Source organism: Schistocerca gregaria, chromosome X (assembly GCF_023897955.1).
Source record: "Schistocerca gregaria isolate iqSchGreg1 chromosome X, iqSchGreg1.2, whole genome shotgun sequence".
Taxonomy (NCBI): Eukaryota; Metazoa; Arthropoda; class Insecta; order Orthoptera; family Acrididae; genus Schistocerca; species Schistocerca gregaria.
In genome coordinates this window covers 141,788,905-141,815,910 of record NC_064931.1, presented here as the reverse complement: position 1 = coordinate 141,815,910, position 27,006 = coordinate 141,788,905, and the positions used below count along the sequence as shown (strand labels likewise).

Sequence of the window (27,006 nt, the reverse complement as noted above, 5' to 3'; positions counted from 1 at the left end):
TTGTCTACAATTCCTTCTCTAACATACTTTGTGGAATCTATCTTCTACCTAACTTCTACCAGCCCCTGGATACCCTTTTTCTACTTGTTGCTGAGATCCATAAGCTCCACCATTCAGGACATCCTGTTATGGCCTGTTACTCTGTACTCTCTGGGTAAATCTTCACTCTTGTCTGTCAACACTTTGACTCTATTGCATCCAGAACATGATACCAAAATCACTACCTACATTTTCCATAGACTCTCCACAGTTTCTCTCTTTCACCAGCTGGTGGTCTGGTAGTCACTGTTACTTCTCTTTGCTCTATTATCCTAAGTGTACTTCTCCCTTCATGTAAGTCCCCGTTAATCCCCGATAATTCCTCCTCAACAGTGCCCTTACCCACCTTAATTGCCACTTTCCACATCGTCAAGGAGGAGAAGTAGTAATCAGCTGAGTTATCTGGTTCTCGGAAAGTAGTTTTCAAGCACAACAAGAAGAGAACTTGTGCTACCCTAAATGTGTGGACATGAACTTGTACAAAACCTTCAGATAAATCTGCAGAAAGTTATGACAGTGGAGATATTACAAACATGCATGTTTCCATGAAGTCTTTTGCTGATTTTCCTGTATCAATTTGTTGCTGACTGCAGAAGAACCGCCAGTTCTATCATCACGAAAATTTGCTCATAAACGTTTATACAAAATCTACCTCTGATGCACATCATCTTTCTGCATCACATGCAGTCCCTGTACAGAAAAAAATTGTGATAAATGTCAACAAATTTGAAATATTTATGCCAATAAAAACTGTATGATGGCATGGATTTCACATTTGGCACAATTTCAAATTACAATTCTGTTTTGAACACCTGCTGTAGGTTATCAACAATAATGTGGTAGTTAGGAGTGGTGGTGCTGGGTTGAGAGGCATGCAAAACAACATTCAAGCAACATCTTTATTACATATTAAGACAGTTAATTCGAATCAGATCCAAACCAAAGGCAAGCCCTCAGTGAATATTTGTAATTAGTTATCACGAATTATAACAACCTCGATATTCAACCATTAAAACGCAAATACTGAATAGCATATTTGTTCATAAATGTAAAAACTTCAGAAATTTTAGCTCATATTAAAGTAAAATCCCTTTAAAACAGTCATGCATGATTTTAAATCCATTTTCACTCTTGCACATCATCAACCTTGAACAATACTCACCAGAGGTTTAAAAGAAACGAAACGTAGTCCAAATGGGCCAGCTCATAATAAGCAGCAATAAAGAAGGCTCTGAATTACCACAAACTCCCTTGGCAAGAACACAAAGGACTGGTATTCGTTCGGCCGTGTTAACTATGACTCCTGGTCTGTAATGAATAGAAAGCATATGTACATATTAAGAAAAACACAATTGCACGTAACCCAGTCAATGGCACCTGTGCAAGTGTATATTATGGTCCAGATGATGGCATAACATACTTCAACCACCTTTTAACCCAGTTTACAGGATGCTCATAACTGAATTAAACTGCCAGACAAGAAGTTATTTTCATAGAGCTCTGCAGTGAGAGAGTTCATTCTATATAATGAAACTCTCATTTGTACAAGCTAAACTGAGTCAATTCTGACCCAAGGTAAAGTGCCAGCACAAAATCCAGTGGATGATTTTAGTTAGTTGGTAGCTCTAGGCACGTAGCACACTAAACATACACAACACCAGTGTGATGACAAATCATGTCTCCTAATTGATTGCTTCACAGGGAAGAATTCACTCGGACTACCACTCTGTCGAAGCCAGGTCTAAAGTGCTCCCACAGCTGCAGTGAGCATTCATACCTCTTCGGCAGAATGCATAGGACATGCCAGAGCCAATTGGCGGGTGTTAAAAATGCCAAAACGATGTGAGGGAATGGAAGTGCCACAGAGAGGATATGTGGCTTGCTAACTATCACACTTCTGAGTACACTGACCTACATCATTAGTGTATAGAGTGAAACCAGTTGAAAGTTACATGATTTCGCTTGAAATTTTATCATGTCACTTCTACATTCAACCAGAATTAGGTAGTCCTGAAAACTACTTCACTTCTGAGAGAGGCATGTACTAATCATGTATCATATCATGTATTATTTGAAGACTCAGTAGTGAGTAACTATTACAAGCAGTGAATGTGGTTTTGCTCCAGTGCTCTGCATAGATAATAATTTTGTGTGACTAATGTGGAATTTGAACCGTGTGTCATTTCTGGCGACTTCTCTCATCATTGAGAGGTGAAGGCTAAGTGAAAACGCATATTGAAACATCAGAGTTCTGACCAGGATTCGACCCTGTAACCTCTTGGTTTTTAGCCAAGTGCTTTACTGCTAGACAACAAGGCCCAACTTGCTATCTGTCATGGAGTCCAATTCGAAATGATGTTTAGAATGGGTCTGAGGACCTATTGGTGCCTTGAGAGATCACATTTATCATTTGAGGCCTCTTTTATTTCTATGCCTCTGGTCTTCTTCATTACAATAAATTCAACTCTGATAGATATATTCATGAAAATACACATTGGTCTGGACACCAGAAAACAGTCCCTTCTGAAGAAAATGTTTCATATATGGAGAATATTTGAAGAGGCTACATGTGGCTGCAGAACAAAAAAGTTAAATATGCATGTTGAATTATCTTGGCATTCATCTCTAAAGCTGTATTGAATGTTTGTCTGCGAGGATTGCAAGGTGTTACTTTCAGTAAAGTTTGCAGTTAGTAAATATTGTACTGATCATACCGGGCAATTTAGATGTATAGAATGCTGAGCGATGTGTTAACAGATTTATGATACCTTTAATTCTTTTTCTTGCAGCTCAAAATAGACTTTCGATATTTAAACTGGTTTCAGAACATGGCTGTAGCTATTTACCCAGGCGCAAGTGATAGACACACATTTGGATCTTCATCAGATAATGTGAAGAAAGCAAAGTGTGTTCATAAAAGAATGATGTGCACTTTCTTTCATGAATTTGACTTATCAGTAAAAATATGTTTGGTCAGACAGTAACTGAAGTTTTAAAAACTAGTTTGTGCATTTCAAAACTGCTCAGAAGAGTGGTATACAGTTTACTATATACAACTCGAAAGGCTGTTGGAGGAGCAGAAATAGCAGGTTCCCATGTGATCTTCTTTTATCACAACAAAGTGCCTGCTTCCACAGCAGCTATAATGCACATATTTGCACAAGGACGTCTAAATTTTTAAAAAATCTCCATTTTAGCCTTAAAACTCATACTGGATCTACTGTAATCTTTCCTTTTTTCGCTGAAAGTGGAGAAAGGTTACCTAAATAACAATTTTCAGTGAGGTATATGATAGAGCCATCACTGTGTGTTTTGAGAGGCTGTACAAGTGCAACAAATAAAAGGAGGACCAAGTGAGGTGGCACAAGGGTTAGCACACTGGATTCGCATTAGCGAGGACGATGGTTCAAAGTTGCGTCTGACCATCCCGATTCAGGTTTTCCGTGATTTAGGGAAATCACTTCATGCAGATGCCTTGATGGTTTCTTTAAAAGGGCGAGGCTGACATTGTTCCCTAATTCAAAGGACTGATGACCTCACTGTTTGGTCCCCTCCGGCAAATCGGCCAACTAACCTAAAGAAGGTGCCACAATGCAAATGAGAGAGAATGAGTGAAATACTGTTATTTATAGATACACTCTTCATACTGCCATAATACTGGTTGTGACTGAATGTAATCCAGACAGTACACACACAAACTTATTTCAGGAAAGTGAGAGTTGTGGTCGTGGGCGATATACACAGTATTTATTTTGTCCTAAGCCTTATTCTAAATCAGCGGTTCATTCTTAGATGTACTGTCATAATGTGATCGATCCGTTAAGTGCTAGGAAATCTGACCTAATTCAACAACAATTTCTTAATGTTTTGTGACACCGAATATACAATGTCACACCAAAAGAACTGTTTTCCTTACTTGTTTCATGAAATTATGTGTTTTGGTGATGGATGGGAAGGGAAGGGAGGGGGAGGGGGAGGGGGAGGGGGAGGGGGAGGGGAAGGGAAGGGGAAGGGGAAGGGGAAGGGGAAGGGGAAGGGGAAGGGGAAGAAGTTGTATCCCATGTTGCCACACGATTCTCTATAAAACATAATTGATGTATTATTGTAGCTGAGTGGGTAACAGAATGCAAATCGAAGGTTCCATGTTGGTGAAACATCCCTTGGGAGAGGTGGGAAGGATTTTGGACAGAAACGTTCATCATTCCAAGGTATAGTGAATGTTAACCTTGATGGAGGATGTGATTAAATTGCTAGTCTCCATCCCCAAGAGGTCTTGTGTTCTACATGTGGCTACAGAACAAAGAAACCTTACAATAGTTGCATCCCATGTAAATTAAATTCTGCTAGTATATATGCCCTCAACATGTTGCTAATGTGCTATGAGGCTTTTGCATGCTCTTTGACATCATATGAATACAGTGCAATGTGGTCTGGGGTGAGGAGCCACTTCTGTGCAGGGCTGAGTTGTGATGGTGGGTCTTGGTAAGGGTGCAGGCCAATGGTAGCTCAGGAAAACAGTATCGGAAAGTAAAATATTTTATTGAGATTCATGCTAATATACTTGTAGCACTGCAGCACAGTATTCACACACCTCTTTTCATGCATGACACAGATGACTCGTGGCGCGCTGTGGTGAGCGACTGTTGGCCAGGAAGTCTACTGTGATTTCTGCACCCAGAAATCCTGATGCGCAAAAGCTAGTGTCCCAGTCAGGCATGATGTGGCTGCTCGTGGTAGGCACTCCTGTAGGAGATGACAGTATCGTGGAGCAGAATTTGCCCCTGTGAGTGAAAACACGAGGCGTCAGGTTTCCACTACTAGTGTAGCAGGGTGGTGACTGTTCTGTCTGGGTCATGAACTGCTGCCTCCCAGGGCAGGGGTCTGGCTGCTGCTGAAGTGAGCCTGGAGACTACCCACTAGTAAAAGGTGCCAAGTCAAGGGAGGGCAACTTGGTGAACAAATCCATGGCTTCTACAGTGTAGAAGCTGCTTAGACTGTACTGCAAAAGCCCAATCATACCACTGTGACACCCCCCCCCCCCCCCTCCCCCACCCCCCAGTAGCACCCAAACAGTAGTGAGGGTACTGCACATACATCTGCTGTTGAATGTTAGTCAGCTACCTCAACCTTATACACAATTCAATAGAGTTCTCAAAATAACAAGCTTTCAGTACTTATGTGGTAATGTGGAGTGATATACACCATGCGTCAAATTGAAAGACTTGCACGAGGCAAGTGGTCTACCCGACGGGAGGCCCTCGGCACTCGCCATTATCGTTATTATAATAATATTGCTACATTCCATCGTGGATTTTCCGTTGTTTGAAGATACAAGATAATTTGTTGTTATGGAAATAGGGCTCCAATAAGAATGAGATGCTGACAGCCAACAATTCAGTGTGAAATTTTGCCATAGCTACAGTTGTGGTCAATTGACAACACTTGATTGTTTTTATGAAAGTGATAGGCATTTGGTTTTCTTGTTGTATTTGTGACATGTGCAAAACAATACTTAAGTTATCTAGCTGAAATCTGATTACACCTAGTGACCATTGTACTCTCACAGTGTGGGACAAGCACATGGTTATGTGATACAAAGATGCAAATTGATTCTGAGGTTACTATCTAAATGATGAAGCATGTAACTTCTCCTTAAGGTGATACCCACCGTAGCATGAGATGCGACATTCCAACTTTGCACACAGGCAGACAAACTGTTCATCAGACCTGCCTTTATTTTGATGGATTTCGAAATCACTCCCCATTTTTGAATGTACTAAAGTACAGTGAAAGCGTTGTTTGTAATGATCATATTCACTTCATTTTTCCCATATAGGTGCTAAGAAATTTAGCAACTCAGTTTTATGAGTAATGTATACCTTAGTACATTATTTATTCAATTCTTTATTTACATATTTCTTTTTTAAGTCGCTGTGTGAACAATATTGAAAGTGAGAAATTATTCTGTTGGCCCCAGTGTGGTTTGAATATCTGTTTTTACAAGTTGGAGAAAGACAATTTTTAAGTGTCTTACTTATATTTTGCCTTAACTCATTAATATTTTGGCCAGTTGCTTTACAAATTCATCTACAAGATATATTTAACTGTTCCCGAAATAGTGTCTAAAATAATATATATATCATTACAGAGTCTTATTGGGCACATACAAGAAAAGGTACAACCATTGGTGGTGCCAGCTATTCTTGAACATGAAGCAATAAGTGGCTTGTCAAGTCAAAAACCTAGTGGGATGAGAGGAAGAGCTGCCTCTACATCAAGAGACTCAGAGCCACTTTTGGATGCACAGAAGTCACTGGATGCACTCCTGCAGGAACTAAATTCTATTCATAAAATAATGGGGTACCATGGTGTTGACCCAGAGCTTATTGTCCAGATATTTCGACAGGTGAGGTACCAGATTTTCTGACAGTAAACTACACCGTACTAGGCTAAAATGAATATTGTTTCAATCTGGTTTTGCAAGGGGAGTATCATGTATAGATTGAGGTGTCTAGTAGTTTACAGACAAAAAGCAAAATAAAGTATCCCTGACAATGTTACCATGTTACATGAATTTGGGTGTTTTTCTTTTGCAGATGTTTTACTTCATTTGTGCCAGTTCACTGAATAACCTACTGCTTCGAAAGGATTTGTGTCATTGGACTAAAGGAATGCAGATAAGATATAATCTATCACACCTAGAACAGTGGTGTCGTGACACAAGACTGCAGGTATGGGAAATGTTCTCAGTGGAATTCCTTGCATGTTACTGTTATTTGTCTTCTTTGGTTTAAATGTATGTAATTTTTACAGTAGTTTGTATGCACTACAAATTTTCAGAGCTGCCATTGTCTTTTTACAGAGAAAGGTTTAATGGAATGATTTCCTGCTCTCTGGCTGAATTTTTCAGACTTACTGTATTTTTTGAAGGTTTTTTTTATACAGTATTATGTGCAGAGTCTCCTGCCACTTTGATACAGCTTTGTGTATTTTACTAGGTCTGTATAACCCATCAATTATAGTTCGTGGATGATGATGATGATGATGATGATGATGATGATGATGATGATGATGATGACGACGACGACGAAAGGACACTGCTGTGTTTTGAAAAGACAGTGTGTTATGGAGTAGTTTCTTATTTCAGTAATGATAATTTACTAACAAATCGTGAGCTTTTTATGAATGCCATAATATTTTTAAGAAAGATTCCATTGTTTAGTGCAGGGTGACTATAAATGATTAGCAAAACATTGGGTATACATAGGCTTGTGCTTACGGAATTCATTCTATATAGCCAAATTAATTGGAATAGAGATTTACAGAAAGACAACTGTTACTTTCAGTCTTATGTTCTTGTAAAGAAAGTGACTGACTGTTAACTATAGCAGACAGCATCAACGTATATGCAGATTACACAAGTACTATTGTTTCAGATTAATATCGGTAAAAATATAATATAGCCCAAATAATATACTGGAGAGAAATCAGTTGATGGGTCATGCTTAATAGTGTGGCTCTCAGTTACAACGAAAATATAGTACTTGCAGTTTTTACTGCTTTGTTAACAGGAGTGGTATTCTGATGGCCACCAATCTCTTGCCATTGCAGTTTTGGGCCATCTCATTCCTTCCATTCTCACTAAATGTCCAGCCCACCGGAGTTCTTGCTTTTTATCACTCCAATGATGTTAGGCTCCTTGTACAGCTTTTCTGTCAGCAGTAGTCAAATGAAAATGAAACAAATGAAAAAAAAACCTAAGTCATCTGTTTATTATTCCAAATGTAAATGTCATAACTGCAAGTAAATTTATCCAACTGTTAGATAGGGTGCTAAATGTCTTCATGGAAAAATGTTTGCAGTTGCCTACATTACAATTGTAGCCAGGTGTGGAGCTCTTCGTCTGAAGCAAATGGACTGCCACAGTGTGTTTCTTCAGGGCTCCAAAAATATGGGAATTCTATGGAGAGACATTGGGACAGTATGGAGGGCTCCCCAACGAAATGTCTGCAGCATGGTTGAAATAACCTAGACAGTATCTGGGAGTATATCATCCTACAGCAGAATGATCCCATCTGTCATCATTCCTGGGTGACTGGACTTGATGGCACACTTCAGTTTTTGAAGAGTGTTAAAGTACCACTGCGCATAAATTGTGGTGTCGTGTTCCAGAAAATCAGTGAGCAGTGGGTTACGGACAGAATCATTCTCTTGCAGGATAGCACTTGCCCACATCTTGCTAAGGTTGTTTAGACTACGCTGCAGAAGTTATGCTGGGATATCTTTTGCACATCCATCATGCAGTACTGACCTTTCAACATGTGATTTCCATATTTTTGGAGACCTGAAGAAAGATATTGGTAGCCATCAGTTTGCTTTGGACAAAGAGCTGCACGTCTGAATGCAATCATGGTTCCATAGCCAACCAAAAAACACTTTTCTATGAAGGCACTGACTGTCTTGCCTCACAGCTGGATAAATGTGTTGTCGGTTAAGGTAATTATTTTTGAAATAATAAAGTTTACTTACTTCTTTTCCATCTTATCTCATTTTTATTCGGCTTCCCTTTATGGGTCAGTATTGTGGTGTCTTCCCCATTGTCTAGTAGTTGGTTTCCAGACCGGTCTATATTTTCTTCAAATGTAAGCAGTCAGTTAAGGTCTTGTTTTAGAGTGTTCCTGGTTAGACAACTATATAGTCTGAATACTGCTTTTCACTTCTTCTTGTGTGCATGCTATTAAGGCACAGTCAGCAGCAGGGGTCAGATAACCAATATTTTAATTGTTGATTTGAGCATCCTGTAGTTCCTTGTTCAACTCTGGAATTACTATTTCAAGTGCCAGATTGGAAAGGACGGGTGCTAACCCATCTCTTTGTCATAATCCTGTTTTTGCTTGGGTACTTTGTAATTTTATTACCTGTGACCATAGCTTTTGTGTCATGTAAACATCTCTCTAAAAGTCCCACCAATTCTGTCATGATTGTAATCAGATTCATTGTGTGGATACTATCATAAACCTTCTTGAAGTCTACAAAGAGGAGACATGATTCTTGGCCATATTAGTTCACTTTCTCACATGCCTGTTTTAAGATAAGTCTGTTCTGTGGTTGATTGTCTGTCTGAAAACCACCTTGGTATTCTCCAATATCTGTTGTCAGTTTTTTTTATTTTTTCCTTCTAGTAGACAATCTGAGGAGATCTTGTTGTAGAATTTTAGTTGTGCTACACCCATATAGCTGTCATACACTGACCTATATTTCTTTTTTATATATGGGGATATCGCAGCTACCTCTCATTCCTCTGTTACTGCCTCTTTTGTCCAGATTAATTCAATTAGCTAGTCGATTTTGGAACAGAGTAATTCACCTGTTTCTTTGCAATTTAGTAGATTTGTGAAGTATTAATTTCATATGGGGTTGTATTCTGAGAAACCTCGGTGCAGGTGTAAAGGATATTTTTAGTTTAAAACAGTACCAGATACATTTTCATTAAAATAACTTTGTGACTGATGTTTCATTGAGTCAAGTGGTAGGGATCAGTTGCCAGCTGACCTTAGTCCTTTCTAGAGGGCCACCTGTTTCTTATTTATTTAACCAAGTTTGGCTTTCTGCATTCCAGCAACAATGCCTCTGCCCCCCCCCCCCCCCCCCTTCATGTGCTTTTTCTCAAACACCATTGCAGCCTGTCTATTACAAAGTTATTTTATTCAAGTTATCGACCATATCTGCGGTTCTTTCACAAACACCATATAGACATCTGTTAAACAACAAGCTGAGGATCATTAAACTAACCACACACTGTGTAGTTATAATAATAGTGCAACCACTCAGAGGTCCACTGTGGGCTATAATTATCATATAACAGTGAAACTTGGTAGATATGCTAATCCATTAATGCAGAACCAATTTATGCTGGAAAAAAAACTGGTTCAAGTTTCGTCAACCAGATGCTAATGTGGTGCTGTGAATGCAAGAAAGATGTATAGAAATGGCTCTGTAAGTCCATGTTTGTCTAACAGTCAGCAAGTGATGATCAAAATCTACAGTTACTAAGCACTGAATGCTGGCCCTTTTTTGACTGGACCAGAGGAGGGATTCTTCCTACACACCAGTCATGGTGGCCTGAAGATGGCATAATGTAGCATGGAAACTGGTTGCACAAATGAAATAATAACTGGAAATTTAGACAGCTTAAAGTGTTTCAGTTTAACGTTCTGTATAGAAATGTTTCCATTTGTAATCGATTAGGAATGGCACACGTGTGCAGAAAAGGTGAAACAAATGTGAAAGACATAATGTTGATTTTATTATTAACCACTGCTTAAGCAGTATGTTCAGTATGAGCACTGGAGACATTGACGAGATACAATGTACAGAGCCAGATTTGCACCTGGTGGCGAAAACTGGAACCAGTTCTTTCTTTCTTTCTTTTTTCATTTTCCCAGGGTAAATTGTTTCCACATTAATGCATTAGCATGCCTACCATATTTTTCTGCCTTAAGATAATTACAACCCACATTGGACTGCTATGTGTAGTAGCTAAACTTCAATTATAACCACTTAGTAGAATATTCACTTTAACATGAGTGTTCCTGGGTTTGGAACAAACAGTTGTATGAATATAGCCTCCAGATGAAATCATAAAATGATATTCAACTTCTCAAGTAATACAGAATTAAGTATATTAGAAATATAATTACCCTATAATTACGTTAGAATATTCTCTCTCTCTCTCTCTCTCTCTCTCTCTCTCTCTCTCTCACACACACACACACACACACACACACACACACACACACACACACACACACACACACACACAAAACTAAAACTTTTGTATCAGGATCAGGTGTAGAACATATAATCAACCAAAATTTTGTTTGTGAGGAATAGTGGCAGTGTGTTTTAATAATTGTTTCATTTGCAATGTGCTTTACTGATTTCTTATGGTAGTTGCTCAGCCACCACTCCATTAACCCCGAGGTAAATAGTGTTCTACGGTGTTAACCCATTTGAATTGGTTCAAAAATGTGTGGCATCACTTCCCCATTTATTCTCCCTATATATACAATGCAAATCATTTACTGTCCCCACCCAATTTATTTCATTCAAAAGAATGAGATTCTGCACAAATCAGTTGCTCCTGTTGCACAACAATGCTTACTGTCCTCTTCAGTGAGTATTAGCTCACTGTTGACATTGGCAGTTCCAAGGTGTCCTCAATATGAAGTGAAATTATTTGAAGCTTAAAAGTGCTGCAGTGTGATCACAATGTGCTAGTTCCTTGATGCAGTTATCTTGCACAGAATTAACACTTGAAGTTAACAATATACGATAGAAAGTACAGACACATGGTGCTAAGAGAAGAATTGATATTAAGCTTCGAGAAAAGATTCTCTGTCACCACAAAACTTCATATTTCTTGCCTCATAGAATTTGTTTTACGGATTTTGTTCAAACATACATTTGGTGCACCTTTTTATCATTAAAATATGCATTGGAATATAAATGACAGTGAATATGGTGTGAAAAGTAAATGTGCACCATTAATTTTCCGGTGAAGAAGTAAACAAAAGCCATTTAAACTGACGATTACTGCAGCTTTTCCAACTTCAAAAACCAGACGTATGGAAATTAAATGGAGCACAATTATAAGTAATATTTCCTGGACTATCAATTTGGAAGCATTGTATGGCAGCTAATTTCACTGATGTTAGTGTTACGTGTAAAATTCATGGTTGTTTCACACTTTCAGGCCCATGGTCCATTTGAAATCTAATTTGCCCGGAATTAAATATGTGGGTGTTCAACAATGTATACTGTTTACAGAAGGTTAAGTAGGGGAGTATATCCTTCAGAATTTCACATGTGTTTAACAAGGGGACCAATGACAAAAATTATAAGCAGACCAACATAATCTTGTTAATCAGCACCTTGACATTATTATACTTAATTTGAGTATAGCTAGTCAAAGAGCTTTTTGTGACCTGAATGGGGGCGATTTGTCTTTCACAAAGTGAGGTAACTGAAAGATGCAACAAATTGAGCAGTTAAGTTGTCAGTCTTCTTTCTGAAGGTATGTGGTTGGTGTCATGGTGGACATTACTTGTGTCTTCGACAACTTGTGGTCCCTAAATTCTGTCTTGTAGATGAATATGTGTTTGGGGCCAATGTGAAAGTCATTTTTACTGACTGAGAATCCAGGTTGTGATTATGCTGCATTTTCTGCGAAAGAATGACTCATATGTTCCATAGGGATATAAGTGTAGAGTCCTTACTAATGAGACTAAAAAAATGGAAATATCTGTGCTGGAGGGGATAGCTTATACAAGTGATATCCTGCTTCTTGATGGGAAGTTGGATTAACTTCCTGAGTGTCCGCTTCTGTTGTTCGTTCATCCACAAACCAGTTTTTGACATTCTGTGTCATCATCAGGTGACTACTGAATGTTGTAACTACAAATAAGTGATGTGTATCTACACCAATGTTATTGCATACTTATATGAAAATTGTTAAATTTAACAAGAAAAATAAGAAATCTGTTTTACTATTTTAATGTAAAATTTGCGTAACTGAACCTTAAATTAATGTAGATGAACAAGGGAATTGTGTCCAGTCGTTTAAAACTATGCTCGTGTTCTATGCCATGTTCATTGGTTTAAGATGTTTCCAGTAGTGTCAGATTCCTACTTTTCGTAACAATATGTAAAATGTCACAATGCAAAGCATATGCGTGGTTTTCTCTTAGAAGACGTTCTAAAGATGTCTTCCCTTGTTGCCAGCTGCCCTTGTGTTCCGACAAACTAATTACAACATGTCTACCTGTCTAACTACTGCATATCTTACCACTGTCTTTGCTGGTGATTTTGTACACATTACTTTGTGTGCAAGTTTTCATCATGTTCTTTTTATTGAATACTAATTTAGCTGTGTTGTAGAACTTATGTCCTTAGTTAACAGATCAACCTTTTTTTCCCCAAGGGTCTCTAAAAAGTTACCAACATACTGGGTAGTGCAGCAGTTACTCTAAAAGGGATGACCTGTTTCTGTTGAATAACGTAGAGAAATGGAGTAGTTTTATGCAATTTTCTTTTTTGTATAATGTTATCTGTTGGGTGAGAGCTAGAACCATTACTGAATTTGATACGTTGTACATGGCCTGAAAGGAGTATTTAGATAATTGAAACAGATATGAAACTGGAAAGCCACATGCTTGTAGGTGCTAGTAGCTTATAAGTATTTGGTATCAGCAACTGTGTTTTTGTGAAAATGCTTAATCTGTCTGTCTTGTAGTATTATGTACAGTAAAACCATTTTTAATTTCCCATATTTTACGTTTTCCTGATTTTTACATTCATTTCTGTTGGTTCTAACACACATCCTATTCTGTCAGTTCAGTGCTTTCCCATCAGTAACGATTCTATATCACAACATTTCCTGCATTTTAAATTTTTCTTTGATATCATCACGACCTTTAACATTGATTTTCATATAGATTTCTGCAAACAGTGCATCGTATTCATGCACAGTAAGCCTTGTAAGAAAGCTGAAAATGCAGACCATACACAAAGTTATTGATCATGTAATATAGAATTAGTGTGGTAAGCAAGATTTTCGTTGTTGGGTCATTGCCACCTGTATTATTGGCAAGGATGCTGAGTCACTGCCTCAGTGATAACCCTTGTCTGTCATTAGTGTGTCTATTAGCAACCTTCGTTCTGCTCGTGTGTTGTATTACAACTACTTTAATATAATTTCACAGTTTCACAAATAAATGCTACTTTTGAAGATGACTGTCTCTTTTATGGACTTTCATAGATCATTATTACTTCCACAAGAAATATTGAAATCTGTTTGTAGAATGAAGGCTTTCACGACTGGGTGACATGGCTGTTGATATACTTTTCGGGATGTAAGGTCGTGGTCCAAGAACTTTTCTGCTCCTTACGTTTCGTCCAGCGCAGTCCTGGACGAAACGTAAGGAGCAGAAAAGTTCTTGGACCACGACCTCACATCCCGAAAAGTATATCAACAGCCATGCAAATCTGTACTCGGTGCTCAGTCCTAGGTTGGTATGAGCTGATGTAAACATTTGTCCTAAAGATGCTCCATAACATGACAATTTCTGCCCTCTTTTTCACCCAGGATGTCCCGGTACTGAGTGACCTCCATGTCGTCAACGATTTCATGCCTATTGTTCTCTATTTATGAAGATTGCCAACTTAGTGTTTTAATCAATATTGTGTTACAAGCATTATTTACCATAATGTCATCGTGGTTACCAACAATAAGACTCACATTAGAACACAAATATCCTTTTAATGTGGTTCCACGAAAGACTTTTGCTTCCATGTGTTGTTTACATCATAGGACAGGATCAGAATGAAGAGGAAAACCTGCATGTACTTCGTGTGTGTGTGTGTGTGTGTGTGTGTGTGTGTGTGTGTGTGTATATGGTGTACTGGCTTATGATTATGATACTGTTAGAGAATCTGAATTGTCTGAAACTTTCTAATCCCACCCATCCATAGATTAAAACAAAGAGTAATACTGTCATAGAAGAAACTATATTCACAGGTCCAGCAGCTGGAGAGGTCTCTCTCATACCCCATATATTAATGTCCCAACCGATTTACCCCTCATATTAAGCAACTTTAATTCCCATTTAAGAATTTGTTTGCAATATCAGTAAATAAGGCTCAAGGTCAGAGAGAGATAGAGAGAGAGAGAGAGAGAGAGAGAGCGGGGGGGGGGGGGGGGGGGGGGGAAGGATGTGGACAGGGTAGGGGTGGGATGGAGAGAGGTGCGAGGAGGAGGCAAGGACGTATATCCAATTCCAATACATATTTAGCAATGGGCTGCATTACCAGGGTGGCTAGTAAGAAATAAAAGCAAAACTGAGCCTATGTACTTCATCTCCATGAAACAAGTGAAGAAGTAAATTAATATGAAACTGTCAGATGACTAGGATTTTTTTTTGGACCCACAATTGAAAATGGATGTAAAAAGAGCAGTTGTGCCATAAGTTATCAGGAGTCATTTAGTGATTTACTTGCTATGCAAATTAAAACCCTATATCAGGAGGAAACAGCTCCAGTCTTCAAATTATGCTTTCTTCCACTCTTACTTAATGTAAGGAAATATCCAATGAGGCATTTCTTCTGGTGCAACAAAAACAATGTTTATGTAGCAAGAACAAGCAATGAAAACATCTACAGGCACTCTAAATAGTGTCTCGTGTCAGCCACATTTCAAAGGACTAAAAATACTAATTGTATCTTTCCTCTGTATTAATAGCATGTCTCCAGTCACTGAAAAAGTAGCAAGAAGCTTTAACTTGGAGAAGTTCTATCTGCTGTTACAGAACAAGGAACAGAAAGAATATAGATAGAGTTAGTCAGAAAATTGGTGCATATTGGTGTAAAGCTGCATAATAAACTACCCTTCACAGTGAAAGGCCAACTGTACAATTCTTTCGAGATGTATCTACAGAACCTAATTACAAACAGCTGTGATTATGAGGCAGAGTAATTCTGTAAAATGTGGTATGCTAAACCAAACATGTAATTTTTAATGTAAATTCTAAATGTAACATGCAGTTTTTAATGTGAATCTTAGTATTGTATGATTCACATATGCGGTTACCACATCGCATATTATGGACCTTATCAGTAGTCAATGAATGAAAAATATAGTAAGAAAAGTAGAAAAGTGACATTACTGAAAATAGTTAAAATTTAGCTGGCATTCTGTTTCTTGCGTTTGATTTTAAGTGACTAAAAACAATTTACTTTTTCACCCATGTTAAATTATGGTTCAGTTATGCAAGTGTTAGATTATAATAATAAAATCAGTCTATTATTATTTTTCTTTAAATATAACACTTTCCAGACAATATAAATATGTAATGTTTTTTCTTTGAAAACAGTTTGTGATAGATTGTGTCTCTTGAGTGTGTGTCCATATTATATAAAGGGAATGTCACTTGACCTGCGGTTGTAGCAACTAGTTGTCAACAAACAATGAGTTATAAGACTGGAAACTGGTTTGTGATCAGATACATGGTTCTGAACAGAACATGACAAAAATATCAAAAAGGAATTACTTTCCTTAATGTCTGTTACAGGCAGAGAGTTCAGTTACGTAGAAAAGAAATTGAATTTGAGTGACACAAGAAAGATGTGCTTACAGTAAAAGGGAAAAAAAGACATATGGCAGACTAGATAGAATACTTTTAGTGCTGGAAGAAGGGCATATAATGTGTTTCACATATTAAAGAAAGATTGAAATTAAAATATTTTCAGTCAGCCAGAGGTCTCCTACATTTCATTATAGCACACAGCCCATATCTTGCAACCCGGAAGTGGATGGGGTTGGTTGGTTAAATGCTCCGTAAATCGTATGAATCATATCATTTATCAAAATGATGTAAAATGGGGCAGTTTAAAAACAAAGATTCCAAGACTTACCAAGCGGGAAAACGCCGGTAGACAGGCACAAGAACAAAACACACAAACACACACACAGAATTACTAGCTTTCGCAACCGATGGTTGCTTCTTCAGGAAGGAGAGGGAAAGACGAAAGGATGTGGGTTTTAAGAGAGAGGGTAAGGAGTCATTCCAATCCCAGGAGCGGAAAGACTTCCCTTAGGGGGAAAAAAAGGACAGGTGTACACTCGCTCGCGCGCGCGCACACACCCCCCCCCCCCCCCCCCCCCCACACACACACACACACACACACACACACACACACACACACACACACACACACACACACACATATACCCATCCAGAGGCAAAGAGTCTAAATATGTCTGCTTGTGTCTGTGTATGTGCGGATGTGTGTGTGTGTGTGTGTGTGTGTGTGTGTGTGTGTGTGTGTGTGTGTGTGTGTGTGTGTGTGTGTGTGTGTGTACACTCGCGCGCGCGAGTGTACACCTGTCCTTTTTTTTCCCCCTAAGGGAAGTCTTTCCGCTCCCGGGATTGGAATGACTCCTTACCCTCTCCCTTAAAACCCACATCCTTTCGTCTTTCCCTCTCCTTCCTGAAGAAGCAACCATCGGTTGCGAAAGCTAGTAATTCTGTGTGTGTGTTTGTGTGTTTTGTTCTTGTGCCTGTCTGCCGGCGTTTTCCCACTTGGTAAGTCTTGGAATCTTTGTTTTTAATATATTTTTCCCATGTGGAAGTTTCTATTATATATAAGTGTCAAGATTGATTAATATATTCTTTTATGCAACTACACTTAAGAACTGTGGTTTTTATTGATTCAATGATGAGCCAAAACATTATGGCCACTGCCCACTACGAGACTGCGGGTACATAATGCTGAAAAGAAAGTGTATAAGTGGAGCAGAGATGAATGGGAAATCATTATAGCAATGACATGGACTGATGCGGGAAATCCACTGGCATAAGTACCTTTGGCATAGGGTAGACTGTTACAGCCCACCACCTAACAACAAGCATCCCAGAAATGGTGAAGCAGGTGGGTTGTTACTGTGCTAATGTCATGAGCATCTGTGGAAAATGTGTGAAGAATGATCAGACTACAGTCAGGCAACAAAGTGTTGAACATCTACGTTTCATCGCAGATCGTGGAGCTCAGGTGCTTGCCTGTTCTGTAAAGCTATTCAACAGGAATATCTAAAAAATTGCGATTTCTTACATTCAGTACCCAGTAAAAATATGTAGCAAATATAATTATGAAAGCTCAGTATGTTGAGGAAATACAGGGACAATATAATAGTGATATCAAAATATCGACCATATAATAGCATTGTACGAATATCAGTATTATTTCCACAGAACATAGATATTTCTAATATATTGATATGACATCTCTAGCCATTCATTTCAGTAAGTAGAAATTACTGTACCATGATCAGCCTTAACAAAAGTATTCATATATGAACAGCAGTTTCCTGCTATTCATATATGAACAGCAGTTTCCTGCTATTCATATATGAACAGCAGTTTCCTGCTATTCATATATGAACAGCAGTCTCCTGCTATTCATTAGTTTCAGTGATTTACTGATAGAGTGAAGTGAACTTACGTATGCCTGCAGGGAATGGGAAGAATTTTATAGTAGAAAAGCCTTCATCTGTTGGGGAACCCCATTGCAGATTTGTGTTACAGTGCTGCACACTTCTCTGAACAGTAGTCAAGGATGACCCTGGGACATAAAAATTGTTAATCTGTTTTCTGCGCACCGAGTTTCACGTAGGACCAATCCTAAATTTTCTGCCCCCTGGGTCATGATTTCGTTTTTAATCCTTTCACTTTATCACAAGTGTTGCATTCTTTAATGGGTCGCTGTTCACAGAACATTAAAATGCAAAACAAAATTGGATGGCAAACAGCTCTTTCTTTTTACTAGTATTCCATAAGTTGTTGTATAAAATGGGTCATTACATTATCACCACTAGAAGTTCACTTAGTGAAGGGAGGTATAACTTGATTAAAATATTAGTACCAATTTTTTATAAATGGAAAATTTAAGATCCCATGTGTGGATATATATTCAATTTTGCTGTCCAACACAGACTAAAACATGGTGTTTGGAGTTCTCTTAATAATTTTAAATGAAGCAATATTCATTGTTTCAGAAGAAGACTTTGTTTTTAGCTTTACATATACTCTAAACATAATGGAAAATAATTTATGCTGTTTTAGTACATGGTTTACAGAAATGATAACATTTTTGGAAATAAAGCACAAGTTCTTGTTTTTAGTTAATTTTTATAGATCAGTGTAGTTAATAAGCACATTTGTTCCAGGACACCAATGTACCAGATACTTTACAGCCTATAATTCAGGCTGCCCACTTGCTACAGGCTCGTAAACTGGATGAGGATGTTCAGAGTGTCTGTGATATGTGTGATAAACTTTCAATGTTTCAGGTATGTATCAAAAATTAATTGTATCACAGTTTTAAATTGGTGTCATTTGTAATAGAATTCTTAAATTGCAAACATTACTTCTAGAGTTTCCATTGTGATATTTAGGTAAAGCTTTCATGTTCAAAATTGATTTGGATACTGTAAGGGCTATGAAGGAACATGTTCGTTAAGACTCATGAGCTATAGTTGTATTTTGATTAAAGTAGTAACCATTTTAGTGACTCATTTGAGTATTATACAGGGTTTTCCTGTAAGAGCATGCAAAACTGTAACGGGACATAGAGAATCCTCCACTGAACAACTTGAGTTAGGGAATTGGGGTCAGAGAAGCCAGCTTAAGGAGATATGGGAGTAAACTTGTCTATAGCTTTGTCTAACATTACTGTTTTCCAGCTTATTTACAACTAACATGCATAGATGTTTACTCATACTGTGCTGTTTATCTACATGTGCATTTATTCCTGCAAAGAAACAAGGACGACGTGCCTGATTACTAGGAAGTGATCATGCAGATTTTGTTTACTTTACTTATCCGTAAGATGGCTCTGATGCATTGTATTTACATTGTCCCATGACAGAATGGTCTATGAACCAATGACAGACCTGTTCATTACTCAGTGCTATTCAGAGACACACACAGTACAATACAATGGAGCAGTACAGGTACAGTTTTGCAGAGCTCACTGACAGGCATCTTGTGTATGGGGGAGCACATTCCAGTGGTCTCACTGCTGAAAGGCTGTATGAGGAATGATTTCCTAACAGCTGTCAGTCATGATGAGTTTTTAGTTCCCTCTATTGACTAATGTGGGAGACTGGTTCATTAGAAAGAAGAACCGAGGGACCTGGCAAGATGAGGCCCACTAACACACGCAATTTTGAAGAGGTGGTGCTGGAATGTGTTATGGCAGACCCCTTTAAAAGTACTTGTCGTATTGAACGTTAAATGTGCACTGCACATACTAGCATGTGGTGAGTACTCTACTAGTGTTTAATTAAAATTGCAGCATTAGACTTTTCCTTTGTATATTATTGCAAAGACGTTATTTCATATACAAACCAATGTTGTAAACTATGAATAAACCCATCAGGGTTGCATTTTTGTTAACACATTGGCCTTATATACAGGAGAATGGAGACTAATCCTCATCTAGTCACTTTGATTTAGGTTTTATGTGGTTTCAATAAATTTCTTCAAGCAAATATCAAGATTGTTTCAACTAAAAGATGCTAGCCAACTGCCTGTTCTGCACATATCAAACTAGAACTGTAACTATGTAAGAGGATGTATATAATTATGTATTTTTGGTCTTTAACTGTAATACTAGGAATTGCATTATATCAGTTGTTGCTGTTGCTGTTGCCGTTGCCGCTACATGGGCCATGTGTTTGGGAATCAGCACTCCAGCTCCATGGGGCTTTTTTGGAACAGCCTGAGCTAGAAGTGGATATTAACTGATAATTTATACACCGTGGTGTTGCCTGGCAAATAATTGTCTTGTATTACTGCTGTAGTTTTAATGGGTTACGTTACCAGTCAGTCTTTTTAAGTTTTTTCTCCCCCTCCCCCCTTTCATCACTCTTTTAAGTGATTTGATGCAGCCCATGATGGCTCCCTCCACTGTGCCAACCTCTTCATCTTACACTCAACATCCTAAACTATTTTTCGGTTATATCTGTTTTTTTGGTTATATTTGTAACAGTATCCCCTGAAGTTGAAGTTTTTGCTCCCTATGGCTCCCACCAGTACCATGGAAGTTACTCCATGTCCTATCATCCAGCTCCTTCTTCAGATAATTGCTTTCCAGATACTTCTTTCCTCACTATTTCTGCAGAGAACCACTATTTCTTTTCTTATGAATCCATTTAATTTTCAGTATTCTTCTGTAACACCACATTTCAAATGCTTTGATTCTCTTTTCTTCAGATTTTCCCACAGCAACTGACTCATTTCTATACTATGGAGTACTCCAGACATACATTCTCAGAAATTTCTTATCCAATTGAGGATTATGATTGATGGTATCAAACTTCTTTGAGTGAGGAACACTGTCCATATCTGTTCTAATCTGTTTCTTGCATCCTTTTTGCTTTGCCCATCATGTGTTATTTTGCTTATAAGCTCCAAATTTGATAAGAAGTTTTATTGCATGCCTTGTTTCTGCTAGTCCACATTACTTTCATCTCACTTTAGTACATCATACTTTTATGCAAGATTATGTGATGGAATATGTCCCAGTTTTTCTGTCTCCATTTCATCATGTACTATAGAGAGAATAAAGTTGACACCCTTAGAGAACTCAGTATTTCAGTACATAATTCTTATACAAGCCTTGCAAATATATTGTAGTAGTATAGTTACTAGTTGATTGAATATCTCTGCTGTAATTATAGTGCATTATGTTTTCTAGGATTCTAACTGTTACACATGATTTCAGATAATCAAAATACTCAATCTGTACACAACCATAGATGAATTTGAAGAACGTGTTCCAGTCAGTTTTATTCGCAAGATACAGGCGAAGCTCCAGGAAAGAAATGAACCTCAGGAACAGGTATGGGAAAATGAACAAATGGTGGCTCTCACAGTATTTTGTAACATATGTGAGTTCGTATAGACATTATTGAGAGTCCATAAACTACTGGTTTTTTTAAAGGAATTTCATCTTGCTAACAGCAAAAATCAAGATGAAATCCTCCAAAAAATTTATAGAAGCTGTGGACCCATTCTACAAGAAAATGTTACATTTTATATACTGCCAGTGGGATATTACAATTAGCCTACTTAATTTTATTCTTTTCATCAGCATTGATGCTTTTGTATTTAAATGAAAAATTAATCAGTCCTGAAGAGCTATTTGAGAGCAGTGGTCCATTACCTGAGGAACCTTCTCAGTAGCTATGATTGTAATATCTCCCACAGTTTTATCCCTAGTCTTTATCAGGTTACCTTCCATTAGGATCGTGGGGGCACTCAGCAACTGTTACACAATCTATAATTTATCTATTTATTTTTTGCAGGTTTTGTTATGCAAATCCAGATTTCGGCTAGTGCCTAGCCAGTATCAACGCACTATATCTTAATCTCGATGCATGGTAGTTCCCTGTAGTTCGGGTGTCAGTCACAGTTCTTTGAATACTATGCTAGGAAACAAACATGATTGCATTACATTAAGAATGGCATACAAAAGTTGATGTGGGATTTAACAGATATACATAAAAATACAAAGAATACTCCTCAGTGTGAATAGTTCTGTACAGGGTTTTTATTTTTTTTAAAAGATAACATAATTGTTGAAACTTCCTGCCAGATTAAAACTGTGTGCTGGACTGAGACTTGAACACAGGACCTTTGCTTTTGGTGGGGAAAATGCTCTACCAGCTGAGTGAGCTACCCGAGCACGACTCGCATTCTTTACTTCCGCCAGCACCTCATCTGGTACCTTACAGACTGCACAGAAATTCTCCCATACATCTTGCAGGACTAAGAATGCTAGTCCCGCAAGCTTGGCAGGAGGCTTTTTGTGAAGTTTGGAAGGTAGGAGTTGATATACTGGCAGTGACAGAAGAAAGCTGTGAAGTCGGGTTGTAAGACGTACTTTGGTAACTCAGTTGGTAGAGCACTTACCCATGAAAGGCAAAGGTCCTGCATTCAAGTCTCGGTCTAACACACAGTTTTAATGTGCCAGGAAATTTCGTATCAGCACACACTCCACTGCAGAATGAAATTTCATTTTGGAAATGTAATTGTTTCCTGTGACGTGCTGTATGGTGGTCAGGACAGGTTTCTGCCTTAAAAAGGTATTAACAAGCATGTTTTTACATTATTTTGTTTGCTACAGGCTTTAACAAATCAGTAAGTCTTTGCTTGAGTTAACATTATTTATGTAACTTTGTTGCTTTTTCAGGCCACGTTACTGATGGACACAAAATTCACATTCCCAGTAAGATTTCCTTTCAATCCATCAAACATCAGGCTCGAGGATATAGAGGTACCAGAGGTGCTGAATCTACCTATGCTGAAGAAAGCTTAAACTAGAGAGAGTAGAGCTCATAAGGAAAACAGAAATGTACCATGTTAAAAGGTTTACAGTTATTTTCTTCTGACTGTCTGGGTTTTGAAGTAATAAACATACAAATTGTAATGGGTTACTAAATTTAGTGTTACAGTCATTAGCAGCCTATAAATTTAAACTTGTTTATTGCTTCATTCTAACGTGCGTTTCATTCTTATTATATTGTTGTAATGTGAATCTGGGTAAAATGCCAGGTTTCTTACATGTTTTTTTTATTTATTAAATATATTGTACAAGAGATATTTTGCTATAATTATTTAAAGTGTTTCTAATATTTATTTTTATTTAACTTACTCATTTTCAATGAGTGTACTGTCCATGTGTATTTTGTTCCTTTGTTATTTTTGTACTGTGGGAGGTGGACAATGGGGAGTGTGTCATGTACATAATTCACTTTGATGTGGTAGTGAGTACGTACTTAACATTGTACATACAGCTTTTGTTGCGGTGTGTGTGTGTGTGTGTGTGTGTGTGTGTGTGTGTGTGTGTGAGAGAGAGAGAGAGAGAGAGATATGCAGTAGGGTTGCTGTGAAAAAGTATTACTTGTAGAAATTACTTTGCCAATGTAAAAAAAATTCTTAATGTTCTATGGTGCAGAGTTTTCCATATGTTGTGAGTGTAGCATGTAAAATGTCGTCCATCCTGTGTTTGTTCTGAATATCAAACACTACTGCTTTGTATAATGTCCTAATTCATTGTCAACAACAAATATTTGTAAATGTAAAAACACGTTATCATGCTACATTCATTTGTTTACCTGTAACACAACTGTCGTTTCCCTCCAGTATCTGTGAAAACAAAACTTGTTCCAAAAGTCAAATGATGTGTGTATATTATGTGGAGCAGTGTTTTAATCATTTTTACTGTTCCACAGTGATGGGACACTTTAATGTCTGGTCACTGCTAGACTGTTCTTCCTTTTTGTTACAGTTTCTTTAGGAAAAATAGGAATCGGGGGTCATAGCAATAAAAACTTTCCATCTGAGAGATGACCAACTATGAAGAAATTGAAATAGTTAAAATACAAGCATTTTTCTCGCAAGCAGTTTAGGTTTGTTTCACCTTCACACTTTTGTGTAATATGAAGGAGGAGAGAAACTTCAACTATATTCTTTGCATCCTGTTTCTCACAGTCATCATCATCATCATCATCATCATCATCATCATCTGTTCCTCACTAGCCCTTATGTAAATCATATTTCCTTCTACTAATTTCAAGATGAAATTTTTTTAAGTGGCAGGCATTCCTCAGTGTTGGCCAACCAGCTATCTATTATAATCTAGTCCACATAATTAATCTTAAATGTAAATTTGTAGTTACAGTACCAAGGAACTACTGCTTTTTATTATTTTACTCTTTGTTTTAGTGATGAGGTACCATCAGTCACTGTTCAGTGCCAAATTTCTTTGTTGTAATTGTGAATATGGTTCATCTCTAAAGGAGCAATAGAAATACAAGCAGATATCTGGAGGATATAAGAATATCACTGTGGGTCCTGGGCAATATTGCCATGTGCATGAATATCTTATCTGCTATGTGCCACTGATTTACAGGTGTATTTGTTTTTTCTTAATACCACTTTAAATGCTGGTTACTGAATGCATAACAGGCCTTCAGTGGAGTATTGTCATTATTTAGCTGTATATTTCTATTCTGATTCAGTCCATTCATATATGTACATGTAAATTGCATATTGAAAGGTAAATGTGGAGTTCTACCCTGATGGGGGTATTTGAGAATGGGTTACTAAATTGTCTGTTCTGCTTCATATGCGTTCTAGTCAGTGTTCTTTCATTTTTTTAAGCATTAGCTCAAATTTTTTATGGCACCCATGTTAGCCATACAAAAGAAACTACTGTGATGATATTAAAGAAATCAATTGTAACTTCTCTTTACATGTTCTTTGTATTTGTAAGTGGCCTTCACCAGAAATAATATAATTTTTTAAATTGTTAGGACTGAGCATGATGATGTAATTTTGTCATGTGTTACAGAGATATTGAAAATTACTGGTTAAATATACGGTTTAATAAATGTATCTACAAATAAACGGCCGTCGGAACATATTTGATGCAGAGCACATATTTTGTGAACAGGTCTGTCGGAGTCATTTACATGTATAAAATGTATTTATTCTGTGTGTGTGTGTGTGTGTGTGTGTGTGTGTGTGTGTGTGTGTGTGTGTGTGTGTGTGTGTGGAGAGAGAGAGAGAGAGAGAGAGAGAGAGAGAGAGAGAGAGAGAGAGAGAACCAGCTTTGTGGTTTCTCGTTGGAGGAGGAAATATTTAATTTCTATCCTGCTCTCACTTCATGTTCTTTGTTGTTCTTTTTTCTGTTTATGGAGCAGAATAATGACATTACTTACATGTCCTTCTGTTTTTCACTATTATTATTATTATTATTATTATTATTATTATTATTATTCATTCGTTGATTATCTGTGCATGACATTTGTTGACTATAGATATTCTGTAACATGCAGAAGTTTGGGGCTCTACTTGCATATTCAAGTAAATTTTGGAAATGTAGCTTCATGCAGACTTTCTTCATTGTTCACAAAACAATCACTTTATTTTTCAAATTTAATATTAATAGGTCCTTAGGTGGTCAAACTGTAAGAGAAAAGGAACAATGTTGTTGGTAAATCCTCCAGAAAGACAATAGATACAAAGTTCTCGTTCTTTGACAAGAATTGTATGAGGAGAGCTTGTCATTTTAGTGACTCCACTGTTGTTTCAATAACATCTTTTGTATAACAGTACCAGATGTTTTCATATCAGTCATTGGCTTCACTTGAAACAGAACGATTTCGTGGCCTAAAATTGTCCATCATAATTACAGTGTTAACCATGCCTATGGGAAGAAGTTTTATTTTACTTTGTCAGTAAATGGTATGACATTGTGAGAACTCAAGACATAGAAACAAATGGCATTGTTCTGTTGTCTACACTTCAGTAACCATTTACATGTCATACAGAGCTAATTTGGTTAGTGCTAACTGAACATAATAAAGATTGTACCAGTAAAACATCTTCTGTACACTGAAATTTAAATGTTTTGTGTGGTTCTGATGGTTAGTCAATGATTTGAGTGGCATGCCTGGCTAGGTAAATGATGTACATGATGCTAAAATTCTTTAATGTGCAAATTTTCTTCAAACGGAAACATTGTTTAAAAATGTTGTAGAATATTCATTGTTCATACCATTAGTCACAGGCATTGAAGGAACCAGGTGGTGAAACATTTAATTTTAAAGAATGTGTGCTTTATGAAAAGTTGAAAAAAATAGTATTTTTTGTATGATTTGTTTATAAGGAAGCATCATTTTAATCCCTCCCCAAATTCTACCAACCCTTCTTGCAGCCTGTGCTCTGTTCTCGCGTTCTCTTTATGCATGTACACTGCAGTATTGTTTTTGGGATCTAAATGCTATATTGATCAATTAAAACTAGAAAATATCATATCGGACTGACAGAATTGTGCGCTTCATTCATACTGGTTGGACCAAAGAGTTAAATTAATTGCATGTGGTTCCTTCATTACAGTGGCTTTAAATCAAAATCTATTACTTAGACATTGCTGGTGCTACTGTAGTAATGAAACTCCACTTGAGACATGTGTAACTTCATAGTATTTATTGTAAAATGATTCTGTTATAAGGTATTCCAAAGATCACATTTTCTCAGAGTTATTAAAAAATAGAATGACTATGAAGATGCAGAATTGTTTCAGATAATAAAAAATATATTTTCAAACATCTAGTCATAATAATTTCATCTGTGCTGTATCTGTGAATGACCGTGTTGATTAATAAATTAATAACTGTTGAATTCTCTAATCAGAAGTGATGTGTACTTTATTATTTTATGCATACAACTGAAATAAAAAATGTTAAACCAGTTTTAAGAGTATTTATTTGCTTCCAGATCACATGAATTCTTATTCACTCAGACTAAAGATCTAAAATTTTGTAACGGTTTTGGGTGA

The 27,006-nt window shown here is 37.3% G+C and overlaps 1 protein-coding gene across 2 annotated transcripts in view; it reads left to right on the top strand.

Annotated features, from left to right (window-relative positions):
* LOC126297616 (unconventional myosin-Va) overlaps positions 1 to 26,919 on the top strand; it is a 352,002-nt gene extending 325,083 nt beyond the window's left edge. For both annotated transcript variants that reach the window (XM_049988630.1, XM_049988629.1), the window contains 5 exons: positions 6,188 to 6,445; positions 6,636 to 6,770; positions 18,821 to 18,943; positions 21,382 to 21,498; positions 22,852 to 26,919. In XM_049988630.1, the coding sequence (XP_049844587.1) occupies positions 6,188 to 6,445; positions 6,636 to 6,770; positions 18,821 to 18,943; positions 21,382 to 21,498; positions 22,852 to 22,977 (759 nt within the window). In that variant the 3' untranslated portion in view covers positions 22,978 to 26,919. The remainder of the gene's footprint in view (positions 1 to 6,187; positions 6,446 to 6,635; positions 6,771 to 18,820; positions 18,944 to 21,381; positions 21,499 to 22,851) is intronic.
* Positions 26,920 to 27,006: the final 87 nt, after the last annotated feature.